Here is an 18073-nt window from a genome sequence, read left to right as displayed (position 1 = left end):
ATGGTTGGGTATGATGAATGTGTAGCCGTTGGGAAGACATCTTAAAAAACAAATACGATGCATCATGGTCCAAGAAAGAAGAAGCCTTTGCATAGTTAGAGATGTTAATGTTTAAATCTAATTCTTGTCTTATATGCATTATTCATTCTTTTTTAACACTTTGGAACACCTAGGGCTGTTGTTGCATAATTTAAAATAATGTATATAAAAAATGGGGTTATCCAAACTATCAAAAATCTGATACAAAACAATACTAAAACTAGAAAAAAAAAAAAAAACTAGACTCATTTGAGGATGATTGATAATGGAAAAAAGTAATGTTCACAAGACAGACATGAACCTTTCCTGAACAGCTTTAGAAAGCTCCAGAACTGAACTTGTGCTTATAGTTGTAGAACAAGTATAAGAGACCAGTCTACACAGATATAAGGCCACATGGGAATATAAAAGAAAGTACCACGATTCAGTGTTGAAATATCACAATGACTAAAGAAAGAATGTTTTCAATTCATTGCATTATCGGAATTAGTCTGTTCCTTAGTATCAAAATTGAAATTGAAATCTGAATATCATGAGTACCCAAATTAAAATTTGGTAAAGCTAATTTTGAATTCTCTAGTTAGCTAGTAATTTATTTGTATTTTATTTTTATGGCTTATGCTGATCAAAATGAGTTTGGTGAAAGTGTATTGAAAGACACAGAAACATCTCCTGGATTACCAGCCAATGATGTCACAAAGTGGAACCCAATGTTTTACTTGTTTGTCATCTCGTTCAAGTGTTTAGAGTACTTAGTGCTGTTACAGACCTGCTGCAGATCTGCTGATACAGAGGGCAAGGTACTTTTTAGGCAGTTCTTCATATTTAACATGAGAATGAAACAAATCACAATTCAAAGTATGTTTTTGATGGAGATTCGACAAAATACAAGCTCCAAAACACAATTTAGCAGAGAAGTAAACCTTTGTAGATGAAATCATAAATTGAGTCATTGCAGATGTCATTTTGGTGACCTTTTGTTCTACCCAAATGGTTTTCAGATCTGTGTTCTGATCTGTTAAATTTTTTTCATAGATTTTTGACAGCTTTGTCAAAGAAATTGCTTTTTCAAAAAGAAAGAAAAAATAAATTAAAATAAAATAAACTGTTGTATATTCAACTACTGGGGAGACAACTTCTGCCTCAACACTGTATACTAGCTTGTTATTAGTGTTGTCACAAAACTAATATTTCGACATCGATACTAAAGAATAAACTCAATACGGATTTCGATATCACGATGATAAAAAAAAACATACTCTTGAATCCCTGGACTTGCTGTGGTGGTCCAGGGGAGGCTCTATAGTGGTCCATGTATACTAATCTATGTGGTTTTGATTTCTGTCCTGTGAATTTGACTTTTATTAGTATTAATACTTATTCAAATTACCATTGAGTCTCAATTTTTGTCATAGTATCAATTAGTATCTGTCACTTGTCTGATACTTAAATACAGACGTGTTCAAAATAGTTATAGAATAACCCCACTGGCAAAGAGAAAAAAAAAAAAAAATCAACAATAAACACTGAAATAACTAAATTTACTGAAAATGGTCCTACATGAATCAAACATTGTTTTTCACCTGTGGTTCAACAGAATCATTAGAAAAAACAAAATAGTGAAACTGGCCTGGACAAAAATGATGGTACCTTAACTTAATATTCTGTTGCACAACCTTTAGAGGCAAACTCTGCAAACAAACTATGTCTGTAACTGTCAATGAGACTTCTGCACTGGTCAACAGGTATTTTGACCCATTTCTCATGAGCAAACTGCTCTAGATGTTTCAGTGAAAATTGTTGATTGTTCTTTCATTACCAGAGGGGGACCAACAATCTTGAACACGTATGAAACTTTAATTTAATAAAACATATAAATAAGTGAACCATTGAAATGCTTTGATGCTACATGACTAAAGAAAGGAGTGGAAGTATACCATGCACTGCAGGGCCATATCAGTGAAAACAATTAGCATACAGTTCATTACAGCATTTAATCATGCAATTATGCGTACAGATATCACGCGATTAGGACCGTAAATGTGAGATAGATTATTCCACACTTGGAGATTAGCTGTGACCTGCCAGCTGTGTTCCACGTCACCTGTGCAGGCTGCCTCTCATCCAAGATTCTGACAGGGACTGACAGGAGCAGAGCCTGAGGCCGGGGTGATCAGGCACACAACTCAGTCTCACTGATGAGGCTCACTCTAGCCCACTCCAACCCAGCGCAAACGATCAGAGCATAGGGGAAGTGTGCTGAAAGCAGACACCATTTTCACATCACAAGCTTTAACATGAAGGAAGCAGCGGAGGCGGCAGGACAGCCAGAGACAAAGGGCTTCAGAGAGACGCTTACACAAATCAATATATGTGAGCATAGCATAGCACCTCTCAAGGACACAGCCACAGAGCCAGTGAGCTACAAGAGCCTCGTCTATGAACCATTAGATTGGACTAAGCAATTCTACGAACTGAATTTATGGAACACATTTCAAGATAACAGTGGTGTCATAATACTAATATTTCAAATTTGATGACGATGATGATAAAAATGTTAATTCTTTAGACAACAGAATATGATTTTCAACATTAAATTGTACTACTTCCTTTATATTACCATGTAGCCTTATGTCTGTGTAATCCTTCAGTTGTCCAGGTAGGTCTATGTGATCTTATTAATTGTTTCTGATACAGCTGAAGATCATTCCAAATGTGACTTTATTTAGTATTCATGTTTGCTCAAATTAGAATTAGTTTCAGGATAAATTTTAGTATTGTTTAATTTCCAATTTCAAATACTTTGACAACCGTACAAGACACACAATAATTTACACTGATGATTTACAATGGGATTCAGACAAAACAGAAGCAAGGTTAACAATCTAACAATCTGGAAATGTCCCAGTTTTTGGCCAGAAAGCAGCAAATTTACCTAATATGCATTAAAATGGCCAAAAATGACTATGGAAAGAAACAGTAAATTGTCAGTAACAACCATGCTGTGTAGATGTAGCCCATCTGCAAAGCATTTTTGGACTCACATTTGCCACTAACAATCACCACTAGCTATCACCACAGTAACAACTTGCAGTTAGCAGACGTCACTTCCCAATGTAGTGATTTGTGGAGCAGTAAACCACTGTGCGTGTAAGATAAAAGACAAAAAACACAAATGTAGCAGCGATTCTATAACTCCATCTCAAATCATCCTAGGCCAAGCTCTTAAGACTGCTGTGTTGCATAATTCCTACTGTTGGCAAAAGGCTTTTCAATTTTGTCAAGTCTGTTTATTGTACATTTATAATCTTAGTACTCTGCTCGTATGCCAACTGTTCCTCCATCATCATTATAACTGAGTGTTTGAGAAAATTGTCCTTTCATTTGAGACTTTTTCATGACATATCTAATCCCGAAAGCAGCAGAGCCATTTGCATTAGTCATCCAGCAAAGCCACACATTATTATGTGTCGGTGTGACACGCACACGTCTGCACGGGGGGTGGCTGGAATGACATAAGACATGAGAGAATGTCAACACCAAAAACACAGCATCAACACAAACACGTGTCATTAGAAGTGCACTAAGTGTGTCCTCACAAGAAAATCAATACAACTGCTCCAGCAGCATTCTATGGACATTACCAGGATCTATCCAATCATTAAACCTTGGTCTGTACCTGCTTTTGATCACTGTATTGCAGAAACGTTTACATTTATATATTTTATAATTATGATGTAAACCACAGTTTCATTCAAAATGCAGATCTAAAAGAGATTGATACAGGTTGTTTCCTGGCCGATGGTAATTGTTTACAATGCAGACCATTACCATTACCATTGGCCTTTAAGCTAAAGCAATATTTTTGGACTGATACCTAGGGGCCAATTTTGATTATTTTCCCCAATTTTGCTAATTCAATTTTCAACAAAGTCCCCCCAAGTCATATACTACAGTACTATAAGAGAGCTATGTATACATCTGTTTATCTCTCCTGAAATAGTCACAAGTCAAATTTATCATAATCATCATAAAGTTAAAAGTGTTCTATGTAACCTTTTCTGGTAAAGTTACATTCCCTTTTTCTCAATGAAGATGTCATTATTTGGCCTGGAATGTTCACAGTATCTATCTCCACGAATACAAACTACTGGGACTAAACTGAAAGGTTTTAGGCCAGTGGTACTTTTGAGCTATAAAAATACCCATTAATTGGAAACTGGTTACATACTTAATGCCATATTCTTGAACATCCCTGGCCAAGAAAGAACACATCATCAAGAAGAGCAGATGACACCCAACCAGAAAGGAAGGTAGGACCAAAATAAGAAGCAATATAGCAATGAATAATTTTGCAATAAATTATGCAGCTCCTGTTTGTACCTCTACTTTGTTGTGATCCCACTACAAAGGCTCACAAGCTCATTAAACAGAGCCCTACCCCACTGTGTTTCTTTTTAATTCACAATCTATACTTACTACATTTATCCATTCAAATACTAACTCAAAACACTTCATGCAGCCATTTTCTACTCAGCTGAAAGTCACCAAGAACCAAACTTAACTTGTGATGCAGCAAGAAAGCCCTGTGAATCCATCAAAGCGCTGAATAATTCATTATTGACATCACAACAGTTCGGATGGCCTTACTGTAGCAGTCGATGCTATTGATCAGTGCACTGCAATTCTTGGCCTACATGGTGTCAAATGTACAAAATAAAGCTAAATAGAAAACAAGACTTGCCAACATTTTTATGCTTGGAAAACTTGCAAACTAAATAAAATACTGCACAGAAATCCAAGCCCAGCACTACTTTGGAGATGGTGGACTTACGTGTTTTATGGTGTCCATGGCTGCGTGTGGTTGTCGTGGTAGCAGCCGCCGCTGTGGTGGTGTGTTCCGGGGTCCACATGGCTGTTTGGTCGTGGAGCACTGTGGGGTTGAGTGGGGATGGGCTGGCCGTACCTGCTCCAATCGTGTAGGTGCTTCTTGGCGCTGCGGTGGTCGTAGTAAAACCATGGCGTCCATTATGGTTCCCAGGATTCCTTGGGGTAACTTGGTTCCCATACGCTCCTCCCCCCCTGTGGTTGACAGCAGTGGTGGTTGCAGTAAAGCGAGTCCTGCCTCTCCCCACTGTTTTGGCAGTGGGATTGCCTCCCTCTGCTGTGGTAGAAGTAATAGTGGTGGTAGTAGTAGTAGTAGAAGTATCAGCGCTTTTGGGAATTCCACTGGGCTTGGAGAGAAAGATTGGATCCTGGCCTATCCGGTTAGCGTCCACCAGGTCTGTTGGCACATAATCCCGCACAGTTCCCACAACAATCCACTTAAGCAGCATCAGACTGAGCCCCAGGCCCACGAAGCCGATGAGCAGAGGGACTACACAGAGCCACGTCTGCTGCCGTGGCCAGAAGGGGCATCGCAGCGGCACCCGGGCCTGGTTCTGGCTCTCACTCCTCTGCCCGGAAGTGGCTCCAGCGGTCTCCGGCTCCTCCAGGATCACTGCCCCTGAGCCCGCCGCCTCACTCATCCTGCCCTGTCGTCCGCTATGGCTCATTGTGGGTTAATCCAGAGACTGGCATCAGTAGTAAGTGGCAAAACACAGCAATAAATAGCCTCGTAGGGTTATAATCCTTGAATATACATATTAAATCCAAAGTCAGGAGGAGTCCAAGAGAAACATGCAAACACTGACAAACCAGGTACAGGACGATCAAAACACAGCTATACCAAAGCACACAGATATTGTAGAATATATAAGTTAGTAGTGAGCGTGGAGGGTTACACAAGAATCCAAACGGTAGAGTTCAGGAGCAGGAAAATGGAAGGAGAAGAGCAATAGTACCTCTATCGGTGAAAAGGGCCAGGAGAGAGAGAGGAGAGGCACTGGGAGAAAGCCTTTACATTTGTGCATGGACAGATGCACAAAATAAATGTATTTTTTACTCAATATATATTCTTTTCATTTACAACTTGAATGGCACAGAGATTCTTAGTGTTTTTGTAAAGTTCTAGTTGAAGGCTAGGTCCTGGTTCCACGCCTAATGCAGACACGATTTCTTTTTTTTTTTTTTTTTTTATCAGAGCGAAGTCAGTGTCTTCTTGCTCTCCAAAACCTGCTCGTGTCAGAGGGAGTGTTTTCAGCGTCTGTCGAACACTCTGGGAGGATTATCCACTATAGTCATTGCCTTCCAACAGCCCATTTAAAAGCACTTTACGCGTCCTCCACAGAGTCGAGTGAAAAGTCCAAGTACAAAGGTAGACAGGCAGAAACAAGAGCCTGAAGGGTGTTGTCACGCAGTGGAGGGGAAAAATCTACTGCGACTGCGACGGCTGCTCCTGGATCAGATTTCCCCGAGCTGTCCGCTCAGCGCCCTGCTGTCTCACCGCCCGCTAATACCGCATCAAGCACTTCCAGCCTGCACGGAGCCTCCATCGGCTGCAAACATCCCCTTATTCATTTGCCTTCCGAGGACCCAATGACACAAAGCGCAAACAAGACAGAGGTCAGTTTGTAAGCTACCCAATAGTTTGAGATGTTTCCAGGCGCCGCTTTCTCAATCCTCCCTCCACTTGCCTTGCTGCTCTGCTCGCCGGAGCTCTCTGTACGTCCTTTTTATTCACGGATGCCCTTCTTGGAGATGGATTAGCGACCCGCGTCGGGACGAAAACTTGCAGCGACACTGGCACGAACCCCCAGTGCCCGACGTGCGTGCGTGCATCGGCTGAGCGACGTCCCGTGATGCGGCTATCCTTTCCGATGGCCCCGCGCGCGCACCATCACCATCCAGCTGCCTCCCTCAAGCCGCTGCTACCGAGAGACGAATGGATGGAGAAAATAGAAAAAGAAAAAAGAAAAAACCGCGTGCACAGACAGAGCGCGGTGGACAAGCGAGGGTAGAGAGAAAGAGAGAAACCGAGAGAGAAAGAGAAAAAGAGAGAGAGAGAGAGGGAGCGGCTGCACCTGCTAGATGCACCAGCGCTGGGAACTCTGCCCACCTCCGTTAGCGAAGGAGGGCAGAGATGCAGATTGCATACAGAAAGCTAAGGGGAAAAAAATAGCTACGGTACGGATAATGAGAGGCAGACGGAGAGGGGGGGTGAGAGGCGTCAGTCAGCAGTCCGAGCGCCCTCCCCCGGCTCGGCATCACTGCGCAGACGGGTGCAGAGCGAACCCTGAGCGGACGGATGACTTTGAAGTAGACCCCATTCATGACGCGGAGCAAACACACACCGACTGAATGTGCGGTGATTGTGTTTGCCCGAGGAAGTCTGTGCGCTGCCTCTGCTCCGTCAGGATGAGAGTAGATGTGATATGAGTATTTTATTTTTCATTTGTATCCTGGTCGTGAAACGCAGACGGGTCACGTGTGAAGGGACTAGTTTAGATCCGTGTCCTTAAGTGAGCTCAGACAGACAACACTTAGATGATATAAACACGTAGCTGTAAAAATGAATGAACAATAAAAAAGTGAGAAAATGTCAGTGTTCTGTTTTACTATGAAAATGCAGTCTTTGAAATAAGGCTAATAATTATATCCAACTGTTCATCAGCTATTAAATACTATACCATTATGCATTGTATAATGTATAATTACACTTATGAATGGATATTTACCAGGCAGTAATCACACACCTTAACAATACTGTGCATGCGAATGTGTTTATGTAGATAGAATTGTTATTTACGTTTGTTTTTTTTTTGTTTTTTTTTTTGTTGTTGTTTTTTTTTCAATTTATCATTAAAAAAATATTTCATTGTTCAGCACTTTGGTAAGCTTTGGCTGTTTTAAATGTGCTACACACATACATTTGATTTGATTTGAAATGACTTTGTCACAAGAGCTGAAATACAACTTACTGTCATAATGCGAGGCAAAAAGAACAGTAATCAAGTATGAAGAATAATAGTGGCTGTACAGACCTGTGTGCAGTGTTGGGGAGTAACGGATTACATGTACCGCCGTTATGTAATCAGAGTACAAATTATGAGTAACTGTATTCCGTTACAGTTACTGTTTCAATGAGTGGTAATTGGATTACAGTTACTTGCTGAAATAAGTGGATTACAAGGCGGTATTTTCCTGTTTTCACATTTTGTGCTACATCCCATTTATTTATTTTTTTTTATTTCGGTAATTTCACTCATTGTTAGAAACCCAAACAGAACGCGCGCAATAAGAGCGATGGAAACGTCATGTTAAAGTTGGCGGTGTCAGTCACACAGTGGAAGCAGCAGTGCATTGGTAAAAACGCATTTGTGTCTTGGAAATTCTTCTCCCGATGTGAGATAAATATAAAAAATATATATATATAAAATCGCCTACAACTTAAATGTGAAACAGGAGCTACTGGCACTGGTGAAAACAACCTGCATAGACTCATAATATCTGCACTACTGTCCTATAGTGACCTGCCACATGAGGGGACACACACACACAAACACACACAAACACAAACCACACACCTTCATCATCGTCATCAACCTGAGAACCCGCGGACCACGTCTCCTTCCGTAGTTACAGCACGGACACCGCCGTCTCGTGCGCCGCGTGTGGACCGTGTTTTCTCGCGTAAACCGCACTTCCTCCTGTGCGTCTCTAAACCAGAACTAACACCAAGACTAAACCAGGACTAATCCAGGACTAAACCAGGACTAAAGCAGGACTGAACCAGGTTTAAACTAAGACTAAACCACGACTAAACCAGAACTAAAGACCTGGTCTAGACCTGGTCTAAACCAGGTCTAAAATCAGGAGTAAACCAGGACTAAACCAGGACTAAACCAGGTCTAAAAATCAGGACTAAACCAGGTCTAAACAACATGACACCTAACAGTAGGTTGACATAATTTAAGGTGATCTCATATAAAAAATAATTTATCTATCAGTAATATTTTTTAATCTGGTGAAGGAAAGTCTGATCTTGTTTCTGTCTTTTAACAGACAAAACCTCTTATATTAAGATGTCGTGGTCTTTGTTTCTCTACAGTAAACAGTTTCTTATTCATAGAGACTTGGGCTCAGACAATTTGAAGACAACAAACAAGAATTTTCTGGATGTGGTTGCTACATTCATGTTGTTTAAAAAAACATGACAATATCAAGTAATCCAAAGTAATCAGATTACGTTACTCACTTTAAGTAATTTAATGGATTACGTTACAAACTACATTTTGGGGTGTGTAATCTGTAATCTGTAGGGGATTACATTTTAAAAGTAACCTTCCCAACACTGCCTGTATGTAAGGGAAGACCACCTCTATCTGTCACAAGAAGGAAAGTCCAGTGTTGGAATGGTTAAGTAAAAGAAGAGTAAAATAAAGTACACAGATGTAAGCAATGATTGGTGTGTAGTTTTCTGGACCAGATGAACAGCAGGTTAAGTGTGAGTCACACAAGTATATGCGCCTACTACTACAGGTGCAGGACACGTGTACAGGGACTGGACACATGTTTAACCAGGACTCTCCTGTCCCCCACTTCCTGTACTGAGACCAGAGGACAGAACTGAACTTTCCTGTCCATATTACAGCCCACTACAAAGCTGGATTTCTTGATGACCTTGTCCAGTTCCTTTCTCTGTGGACATTACTGCTGTGGGCCTTCCTGTACAGTGTGTCTGTGAAATGAGTGAATGTGGTTCACTCAGGGCTAACATGGGCATGTCCAGGGTCTCATTAATGTTCCATGTAAAGTGAAATCAGTGTAACATGTGTCCCATGTAAAGCAGCTTTCACAGGGCCTTTGTTAGACTTGGCCCTGTTCTGTTCTGTGTGCTGTGAGCCTTATCTGCTGCACACATTCGTGTTTAAGACGCTGACATGTACAAAGCCATGCAGATAGCCATCTGGCCAAAGAAACATACTCTATTGGTCCCAGTGGAGCAGTGGGCTCACAGCTCCTGTGCTCTGACAGCGCTGGACATAACTCAGTATGCTGCCAATAATCTCCCCTCAACAGGGCACAGGCACATTACAGTTCCTCCAGTCTGCTGTTCAGCTGCTGCTTCCTCATCTTGACAAAACCTTAAAACCTCCAGTTACATTACAGTCATCAGTTTTATGAAGCTAAAATATGCAACAGTCTTGTCTTGATGTCAGAAAGGACCTCTACTTTGACAAAGTTTTTTTTTTTTTTTTTTTTTTTTTTTTTTTTGTATTAAATACAATTATATAATGATTATTTGTGTTTGTTTTTTGCTTTGGTATGTGTTTTTGATGTATTTCTTATACTGTAAAGGACATTGTGTATGAATCGTGCTACACAAATAAACTCACCTTTACATTGCTATACATTCATGCAAATTTGACTAATCCTGCACATTTACTCTGTCTCCCCCTTGAGTTCCACTGGGTTATTTCATTTTATACAGTTTAACACAGATTAGTTTCACAATAAACATCAACACAAGTAGCTACTGTTTTAGAGAGAGAATTAGTTAGTTGGTTGGTTATATGGTTTGGCTGGTTACATGGAAGTGACTGGTTAGTTCCGGTAGAGATACAGCCCACAGATGTTAATGGATGCATGGAGGGTTTCATCCTAAATCCAACACCCTGAGACTGTACGTGATCCTGTCCACCATGAAACATCCAAGATTCATAAGTTCATCAATGACAGAACCTGACAGAAGATGTGCTCAGAGAATGTCTCAGACATTGGGGTTCAGAGAGGGACCATCATGGTAGGACAGGCCCCTACATGGGGCGAACCACTGAAACATAACTGAAGTGGTTGATATCAAGAAATCAGCCACTTCAATGTCTTGAGAGGGCTGGTCTGAAGGACAGCACAGAGGCTCTCATTCTGGCTGCATAGGAGCCTTGATAACCTGAGTAATAGAGGCCCAGATCTACCACACCAGACAAGACCCACGGTGTAGACTGTGCAAAGAGGCTCCTGAGACAGTCCAGCACATAACTGCAGGGTGTAAGATGCTGCAGGGAAACAAACATGGAGCGACATAACCAAGTGGTCGGCATAGTGTACAGAAACATCTGTGCAGAGTACAGGCCTACCAGACACAGTGGCGGTGGACACTGCAATTCCAAACAATGGTGACATCAGGAGAAAATAAAGAATTACCCGCGGCTGGAGAAGGGTTGAAAGGTGAAGGATCAGTGGTGCCTGTGGTGATCGAAGCACTCTGGGCTGTAACTCCCAAACTAAAGGAGAGGCTATAGCAAATACCTGGAAAAACAACAGACATCTCAGTCCAGAAAAGTGCAGTACTGGGGACAGCAAAGATACTACACAGAACTCTCAAGGTCCCAGGCCTCCGGTTGAGAACCTGAGGTGGATGAGGTGGAGAGAGACCAACCACCGTGGAAGGTGAGGCACACTTTTTTATATATATTTTAATTTTTTATTTTCTTACCACCCACCCGCCCGCGGGCGGTTGATTTTGCAGCAAAAGATATTCCCGCAGTATTTTCACCGTCATTATTGTTTTCACTACTGGCATGCTTTACATCATTTGAAAGCTTAATTTCTCAATAAAACAACCATATCATTCATTTTATGCCGCACAACGAGCCCAAAATGCGATAACTTAAAAATCCACATCATAATCAAAAAAGGAGATACACGTTTCTTACCTTTGAGCGGGTTCTGTCAGTCCAAAACGTGTTCAATCGAGGAAAAGTTGTACTCAATTAGAGGGAGAATATCAAGTTTTTTTCCATAAAAAAATTCCATGTGAGGAAATAATCCAGAAAAACCTCCATCCATATGAATGGATATATGCGTGAATTAAAACATATGTTGCCTTTCCGAGCCCTCTGTGTCCAACGATGGGTGGGACATGCAGACAGTCTCTAATACAGGTGCTGGGTTTACATACACTACAGAGAAGCAGAGTGGGAGAGGGCACATCTGACATATCTTGAAAGACATTTTTGGCTTCTTTTAGGTTTTTTCTTGAGAAAACATGCCTAAAGCTAATAATAATAATAATAATAATAATAATAATAATAATTATTATTATTATTATTATTATTATTATTTGTTGTTGTTGTTGTTGTTGTTGTTGTTGTTGTTGTTGTTGTTATTTTATTTTTATTTTTTATTTTTGGCTTTATATTATTTTTGGCACTCTTGTGCCGAGTTGTCATTTTGTATACACAAAGGCTCACAGCATCAAAACCCTTGGTCCTAGAGATCTGAAATTCTACACAGTTGTTGCCAATAACTTGAACAGTGAGTGTAGTGAGTAACAAATGCCGAGCATGAAGTAGCTAGGGCCTTTAATGTATTCAAATCTTTTTGTGAAGCCTACTGTGCTGTAGGTTAGCCAGCACTCACAGTCTTCATATGCATATCTACAGAAACTAGAAGGACTAAGCTCTAAGATTTAAAATGATCTAAGGTTTTTTATCATTATTATTTTTTAATAAGCTATGACGTTGTATGTATTACTATTGTGCACATGCCAAAATGAGGTGGGTGGGAACAGGTGAATATATATGAAATACTGATGTGGATATCCCTGCCTAAACAATTACAAACAGACTTCATGAGGGTGGCTTGGCTTGAGAGCACCACGTCCTGTAGTGGGCCCTGTACTCACTGCCCAGTACCCTGTACCTCAACTGGTATTTGCTCGTTGCCACCAGAAATGACAAGTTCATCACTGGTGGCCTGTGCTATTCAGAAATGAAAGCAGGGACACCCTGAACATCTATGACAGATGTGAAAGAGTGTGGAGAAGACAAGATCAAGACAAGACAAGAACGCCATGCTGTCTGCACGGTTAATGCTGTCCGGTTAATGCACAAACAGCATTAACCGTGATGACGAAGCGTTCCTCCTTTCACACACCTGGGACACCCTCCTCCAGAGAACACCAGGTGACGGGAGGCGTGGTCAGTCTGAGCAACCTGCCAGGTCCATCAGGCTAACCACGCCTACAGGAAGTAACGACAGCTGATATACGACACGTCACCACCAACACCGGTGACAGTTCTGAAGATGACTTGCAGCTAGCAGCCGAAACATGTCAACAAGGTAAATACACTTTACTGCATTGTCTTTAAAAAGAACCCAAGAAGTATATAAGAAGACAAAATGAACATCATTGGCTTGGCATGCTGACTGCCATTGGGTATAGGTATGAAATCATTGAACCATTGCCAGAGTTCCTTCTGATGCACGACAATGCCCGGCCTCATGTGGCAAGAGTCTGGGGGCAGAACCTGGAGGATGAAGGGACTGCTTCATCTGAATGGCCCTCATGATCACTTGACTTAAACACAGGGTCATGATGTTTAGACGCTGTCAGGTAGCTCCTCAGACTCTACAGGAGGTCAGTGATGTCCTTACACAGATTTGACAGGACATCCTACAAGACTCCATCCATCGTCTCAGTAGGAGCATGCCACAACACACATGCATACAAGCACATGAGGGCCACACAAGAGATTAAGAAGCATTTCCAGTTGCAAAAATAACATATTGGCAAAATGGACTAGCTGGTCACATGATTATTTCACTTTGATTTTCAGGGTGGTTAACAAATTAAGCCATCTGTATTTTTATTTTTTTTTATTTATTTGACATTGTGATCTGGTGTGTTTTCAAAGTGTTCATATAAATTATGTGAGCAGTGTACCTTTTTTTTTTTTTCTTTTAATAAAAAGTTGTATGAGGCATTGCAATACTGCTTTATATTCACAATAATATATTCGTCATGCAATGTGATTTTCTAATGTCACGGTACACTTTATTTTCATCATAATTTGTCCGATGCATTTGACCCATCTCCCCATCTGGGGCAGTGGGCTCCACAGTGGGGACCCAGCTAGTCTTGTCAGGACTAGTTTAGTGATAACCTTGCCCAGCAAGATGGATTCATGTGATCATTGTCCTGCTGGTGCAATAGGGTCTGCTCACTGGCTGGTGGACCAATCAGAGCAGCACTGAGGTTTGTGTGGAATCCAAGTGAAGCACCCAACCAAGTGAAGCAACCAACCAAGTGAAGCACCCAAAGAGAACCAAAACACTGATGGTGATGTACTTCATCTTATTTCGTGTCAATGCACACTGTTTTGTTTGTGAAAATCTGCAGAGGGAAGCTCTTTGTGGATTGGTGGACAGAGAAGATGTGGACAGAGAAGATTCTCTCAACTGGATGTAACAAAAACCATTCCAGACTGATAAACTGCTATTCATATAAATCTGGCGTGAGTCAGGTTAAGAATGTGAAGCACCAAGAAGAAACCCACCCACACTCAGAAAGAATATGCAAATTCCACACAGACAGGGAATTCAAACTGGAACTGTTATGCAAGAGAACTAGCCACAACTTTAAGTGAGGACGGAGCTCAGTATGTATGTATATATATATATATATATATATATATATATATATATATATATATATATATATATAATATATAGTTGACAATGAAAGAAAAATCGACAATCATCACTGCAATAACTTCAAAACGTAAAACTTAAAAGCAATAATAAATACAAATTTATTGTGGTTCAACAAAATTATTAGAAAAAAACAAGATAATGAAACTGGCCTGGACAAAAATGATGGTACCTTAACTTAATATTGTGTTGCACAACCTTTTGAGGCAAACTCTGCAAACAAATGATTTCTGTAACTGTCAATGAGACTTCTGCACTGGTCAACAGATGTTTTGACCCATTTCTCATGAGTTAACTGCTCTGCTCTGTTGTCTCAGGTTTGAAGGGTTCCTTCTCCAGATGCATGTTTCAGCTGCTTCCACAGATCTTCAGTAGGATTGAGATCTGGGCTCACAAAAGACCACTTAAGAACAGTCAAAAGTTGTGTTCTTAGCCATTCTTGGGTTTTTTAGCTGTGTGTTTTGGACACTGAACATGGACCAGAGAAAAAGAAGAAGAGAACTGTGCCAGGAGACTAGAAAGAAAATAATAGACCAGTAGGTTAAAGATAATGACAATAAGACCATCTCCAAGCCTGGAGGAGGCTTGGTTTTGTTCTGGGGCTGTTTTGCTGCATCTGGCACAGGGTGTCTTGATTTTGTGGTAGGTACAACGAAATCTCAAAACTATCAAGGTATTTTAAAATGAAATGTGTTGCCCAAAACACACAAGAATGGCTAAGAACAAAACAATGGACTGTTCTGAAGTGTTCTTCTGTGAGCCCAGATCTCAGGTCTATTGAACATCTGTGAAAGGAGCTGAAACATGCATCTGGAGAAGGAACCTTCAAACCTGAGACAACTAGAGCAGTTTGCTCATGTGGAGTAGGTCAAAAGACCAGTTGACCAGTGCACAAGTCTCACTGACAGTTACAGAAACTGTTTGTTTGCAGAGTTTGCCTAAAACTTGTGCAACAAAATATTACGTTAAGGGTACCATAATTTTTGTCCAGGCCAGTTTCATTATTTGTTTTTTCTAATAATTCTGTTTAACCACAGGTGAATAGCAATGTTTGATTTTCACTAGACAGTTTTCAGTATATATATATATATATATATATATATATATATATATATATATATATATATATATATATATATATATATATATATATATATATATTTATTATTTATTATTGCTTTTCTCAGTTTCAAGTTATTTCAGTGATGATTGTTAATTTTTCTTTCATTGCCAGAGGGGTACCTTTTGTCCACGACTGTATATATACATACAGTCAAGCCCCAAATTTTTCATACCCTGACAACTTTGGACTTAAAGTTACTTTTATTCAACCACCATGTTTTTTCTTGATTGGAAATGACAAGACAATGTAGAAGAGGCATCGCTATATATATATATATTATAATGGAAAAATCCAAAGTTCTATACGATTCCAAACTGCACAAGCTGTTCTAAAACTTCCTAATTCCCCTGATTCATTGGGAAGAGCTGTTTTAAGCAACTGAACAGGTAAAAAACAGCAGGTCTTTGCAGTTGGTTTGTGAACAGTCATGGCTAAGACAAAGAAGCTCTCTGAGGATCTACGACTGTATATTGTGGCTGCTCACATGTCAGGAAAGGGCTATAAGGCCATATCTAAATGTTTTCAAGTTGAGTGGCTACAGTGCAAAGAATTATTAAAAAATACAGGACGTTCCACACTTTGGAAAATCTCAGAGGATGTGGTCGGAAGCCAAAAGTGACACCTGTGCTGGTCAGGAGGATAGTGAGAGGTGAAAAAGAATCCACAGATCACCACCAAGGCCATCCAGGTGAATCTGGGCTCTGCTGGTGGAAACATCTCAAGCCAGACAATCCAACAGACACTACATACTGCTGGGTTCCATGGACGTAGACCAAGGAGGACGCCACTTCTCCAGATAAGACACACAAAAGCCTGTTTAGCCTTTGCAAATGCTCATCTGGACAAAGAAGAAAACTTTTGGTCTTTTGTTTTATGGTCAGACGAAACAAAAATTTAATTGTTTGGTTACAATGATGTATTGATGATTTGGCATAAAAAGGAGAAGTCTTCAACCTTAAGAACACCATCCCCACTGTCAAACATGATGGTGGGAACCTAATGCTTTGGAGATGTTTTTCAGCCAATGGGCCGGTGATAAAAAAAAAATATATATATATATATAAGCTAACCAGTGTGGGTCCTTGGGCAAGACCCTTCGTGCTACTGCCCACCTCATACAATGATGATGTCAGAGGCCCAGAAAGGTGCAATGAAAAAGCAAGTGCCTAAGAGGTACAACCAGTTGCCCATACCTGAAGCACTCGAAACTGCCAAACAAAGGCTCCAAGCCTTGGCCAGCCGCCTAAAGAGGTACACACGAGATAACGAGGCCAGACGAATAAACCGGCTGTTCGCAACACAACCGGCGAAAGTGTACGCTCAGTGGCAGGGTAATAACACCAGAGCAGACCCACCAAGGCTGGAGACTGAGAGGTACTGGAAAGGCATATGGGAGAGGGAGGCATCACATAACACCGATGCACAGTGGCTGGTGGATTTGAGAGAAGACCACAGCAACCTCCCTGAACAGAATCCAGTCACCATCACAGTGGCAGACATCCAGGGAAGAGTCTCAGGTATGAAAAACTGGACCGCACCGGGCCCTGACATGATCCATGCGTACTGGCTAAAGAAGCTCACTGCCCTCCACGAGCACCTGGCAGCACAAATGAACCAGCTGCTAAGGGATGGGACTCACTCTGAATGGTTAACCCAAGGGCGTACGATCCTGATCCTAAAGGATCCCTCAAAGGGTGCAGTCCCATCCAACTATCGGCCAATAACCTGTCTCTGCACAACATGGAAGCTCATGTCAGGCATCATTGCGGCTAAGATAAGTGGGCACATGAATCAATACATGAGCGCAGCACAGAAGGGTATCGGCAAAAACACCAGGGGAGCCAAACACCAACTCCTGGTTGACCGAACAGTCGCCCGCGACTGCAGAACCCGTAAGACCAACCTGTGCACTGCCTGGATTGATTACAAGAAAGCCTATGACTCAATGCCACACACATGGATCACTGAGTACTTGAAGCTGTACAATATCAACAGGACTCTAAGGGCGTTCATTGCGAACTGGATGCGGTTGTGGAAAACCACCCTTGAAGCCAATGGGAAGCCACTTTCACATGTGTCCATCAAATGTGGCATATACCAAGGAGATTCACTGTCCCCACTACTGTTCTGCATAGGCCTGAACCCCCTCAGCCAAATAATCGACCGCACTGGCTATGGATACAGACTCAGAAATGGGGCCACCATCAGTCACCTCCTCTACATGGATGACATCAAGCTGTACGCTAAGAGTGAGCGAGACATCGACTCACTGATCCACACCACAAGGATCTACAGTACAGACATTGGGATGTCATTCGGGCTTGAGAAATGTAGCAGGATGGTGACAAAGAGAGGGAAGGTAGTCCACACAGAGGGGGTGTCACTCCCAGAGGGAACAATAGCAGACGTTGAGGACAGTTACAAGTACCTTGGTATCCCACAAGCAAATGGCAACCTTGAAGAGGCAACAAGGAAAGCGGCTACAGCCAAATACCTGCAAAGAGTGAGGCAAGTCCTTAGAAGCCAGCTCAATGG

General features: G+C 41.3%; 1 protein-coding gene across 1 annotated transcript in view; it reads right to left on the bottom strand.

Moving 5' to 3' along the window:
• The window catches only part of LOC110170284 (pro-neuregulin-3, membrane-bound isoform), a 636481-nt gene extending 630887 nt beyond the window's left edge, over positions 1 to 5594 (bottom strand). Inside the window, exon 1 of the mRNA XM_055162470.1 lies at positions 4874 to 5594. Within this exon, the coding sequence (XP_055018445.1) occupies positions 4874 to 5594 (721 nt within the window). The remainder of the gene's footprint in view (positions 1 to 4873) is intronic.
• Between the last annotated feature and the right edge of the window lie 12479 nt (positions 5595 to 18073).

Source organism: Boleophthalmus pectinirostris, unplaced genomic scaffold (genome assembly GCF_026225935.1).
Source record: "Boleophthalmus pectinirostris isolate CB_2022bp ecotype Guang Dong unplaced genomic scaffold, ASM2622593v1 HiC_scaffold_5, whole genome shotgun sequence".
NCBI lineage: Eukaryota > Metazoa > Chordata > Actinopteri > Gobiiformes > Gobiidae > Boleophthalmus > Boleophthalmus pectinirostris.
The sequence above is the reverse complement of the archived record's forward strand: the minus strand, read 5'-3'. Positions and strand labels throughout refer to the sequence as shown.